The following is a 1,949-nucleotide window of genomic DNA, read 5'->3' as shown; positions in this document are numbered from 1 at the left end:
GACACCCGCGGGGAACAAGGAATGGAAGGGACTCGTCGCTCCTGGGATGGAGCAGGCTGGAAAGCCGGCCCAGGGGGAACAGCTCTTCGGGAGGCTCGGCCACATCCCAGCCCGGGGCCGAGGTGGGCGGCTGCTCCCGGAGTCCGGCTGGCAGCCCTCGGCCCGTCACATCATGCGCGTGACGACCATGGTGAGGAAGTCCTCGTAGCTGAGGCGCACGTTGCCCGCCAGCCCCGTGTCCTTCTCGCGGAAGGCGTCGGTCGTGCTCTGCAGCTGCATGCAGATCTGGATGAAGCGGTCGAGCTGGATGCTGGGGTTGGCGGAGCGCTGGGCGTAGCGGGAGAGCAGGAGCTGGCTGAACTGCGGGCTCAGGTTATAGCCCATCTGGGAGAACGCTGGGAGGAAGAAACACTTGGATTAAACCTTCCCAACAGGAGGGAGAGCGACCGTGCCCTCCTTTCCACGCGCTGGCACGCACCCCATCTCCCACCACCCCACAGTGTGCGTGAGGACAGGGCTCTCCCGAGGGAGGGAACAAACCAAGGCACGAATTCCAGACATTTTTCCCCTCAATCAGACACACACGCCCAGGAGCTCCTCCCAGAAAACAGGCTTCAGCCACATGCCATTTGGGAAGAGGGGGGGTTGGGATTTTGGGTTTCCTTAAGGAAGGAAGTTGTACTGCAGCCCTGCTGCTGCTCCTCGTCTCCTGCCCCATGGGAAGGCTCAGCGCCAGCTCTGCCGCGGCCGGTTGAGCCAGCCCAGCGTGTCCCAGCGCAGCAACAGCCGCACGGGATGCGCCCCGGGAGCGCGGAGTCACCCGGCCTGGCTGCAGGGACGGTGTCATTCCAGGCTGGGCTGGAACAAACACCCAGCAGAGCCAGGGCGCGGTCCCTACGGAGCATGGTGAGGGCCAGGTTGGCGTCCCAGCCCTCTGCCCACCTTGCTGGAGCTCGTTGAAGCTGATGGAGCCCGACTGGTCCCTGTCGTACTGCTGGAAGAGGTTCTTCCACTGCTGGATGAAGCGCAGCAAGGCCGAGAAGCCGTACACGTCTATGCGTCCCGACCGGGTCTTATCGAACGTGTCTGGGGAGGAAGGAGTGATGAGCAGGGTAGCGAGGAGCGGAGAAAGGACCCCGCTCCGGCCCCAAAAGCCCTCCCTCACCAGGACTGGGACCATTCCATCCCCAAGAGGTTGGTTGGAAACGGCACCAAAACCCAGTGCTGGGACAAGCTGGGGAACGGCGCGACTCCAGCTCACTGCTGCAGCTCTGCCTCCCTTTACACCCTGGCCCTCTGGGAGCTGGGGCTCGCCTGGCCTTGCGCAGGGCTGGGTTCCCGTTCCCAAGCAGCGTTTTGGGGCCCCTGACTCGTGTCCTCCACCAAAAGATCACTCAGAGCTGGTCGGTTTGCCCAGTTCTCGCTCCGGAGAGCGCTTACAGCCCAGGGACCAGGGGAACACAGGCTGGGCTGGGCTTCACCCCGACAGGGGCTGGTCTCCAAGAGCTCAGAATAAAACGCAGCAGGAGGGCGAGGAGAGCCCAAACTCACTTATCATCAGGAGGCAGGTCTCATCGTTGAACGTCGACCAGTTGGAGTTGACCAGCGCCTGCTTCAGCTCCTTCACGGAGATGTACCCGCTGTGATCCGCATCGACCGCCTGGAACCAGGAGAAGGCCTCTGGGTCCACGCCCGGGGGGGCATTACCTGCGCAGGGAGAAGCCATCAGCCGCTCTCACCTCCTCCCGGCGAGGCTGCTGGCCGGTCTGTCCCCGGGAACGTCACGCAGACACAACCAACGCCCAGGGACTGCTCAGCACTTCTCTGAGCAGCTTGTACAGCCGCAGGATGAGGGGATAACAGGGCAGCGAGGCCCCGGGGCTTGGCACGGAGCGTCTGCTGGCAGAGAAAGGGAAGTAAATCGGAGCCCTGGCGTAGCTCGGGACGGG

At 63.8% G+C, this 1,949-nt stretch overlaps 1 protein-coding gene across 1 annotated transcript; it reads right to left on the bottom strand.

Moving 5' to 3' along the window:
• Positions 1-165: 165 nt before the first annotated feature.
• Positions 166-1,726, bottom strand: PEF1 (penta-EF-hand domain containing 1). The gene is made up of 3 exons (XM_010159746.1): positions 1,552-1,726; positions 943-1,086; positions 166-395 (listed from the first exon to the last, which is right to left on the bottom strand). The coding sequence occupies exons 1-3, from the start codon at positions 1,724-1,726 to the stop codon at positions 166-168; spliced, it is 549 nt and encodes a 182-aa protein (XP_010158048.1).
• Between the last annotated feature and the right edge of the window lie 223 nt (positions 1,727-1,949).

This window comes from Eurypyga helias, unplaced genomic scaffold (genome assembly GCF_000690775.1).
Source record: "Eurypyga helias isolate BGI_N326 unplaced genomic scaffold, ASM69077v1 scaffold20299, whole genome shotgun sequence".
Taxonomy (NCBI): Eukaryota; Metazoa; Chordata; class Aves; order Eurypygiformes; family Eurypygidae; genus Eurypyga; species Eurypyga helias.
This window is presented reverse-complemented; position numbering and strand designations above follow the sequence as displayed.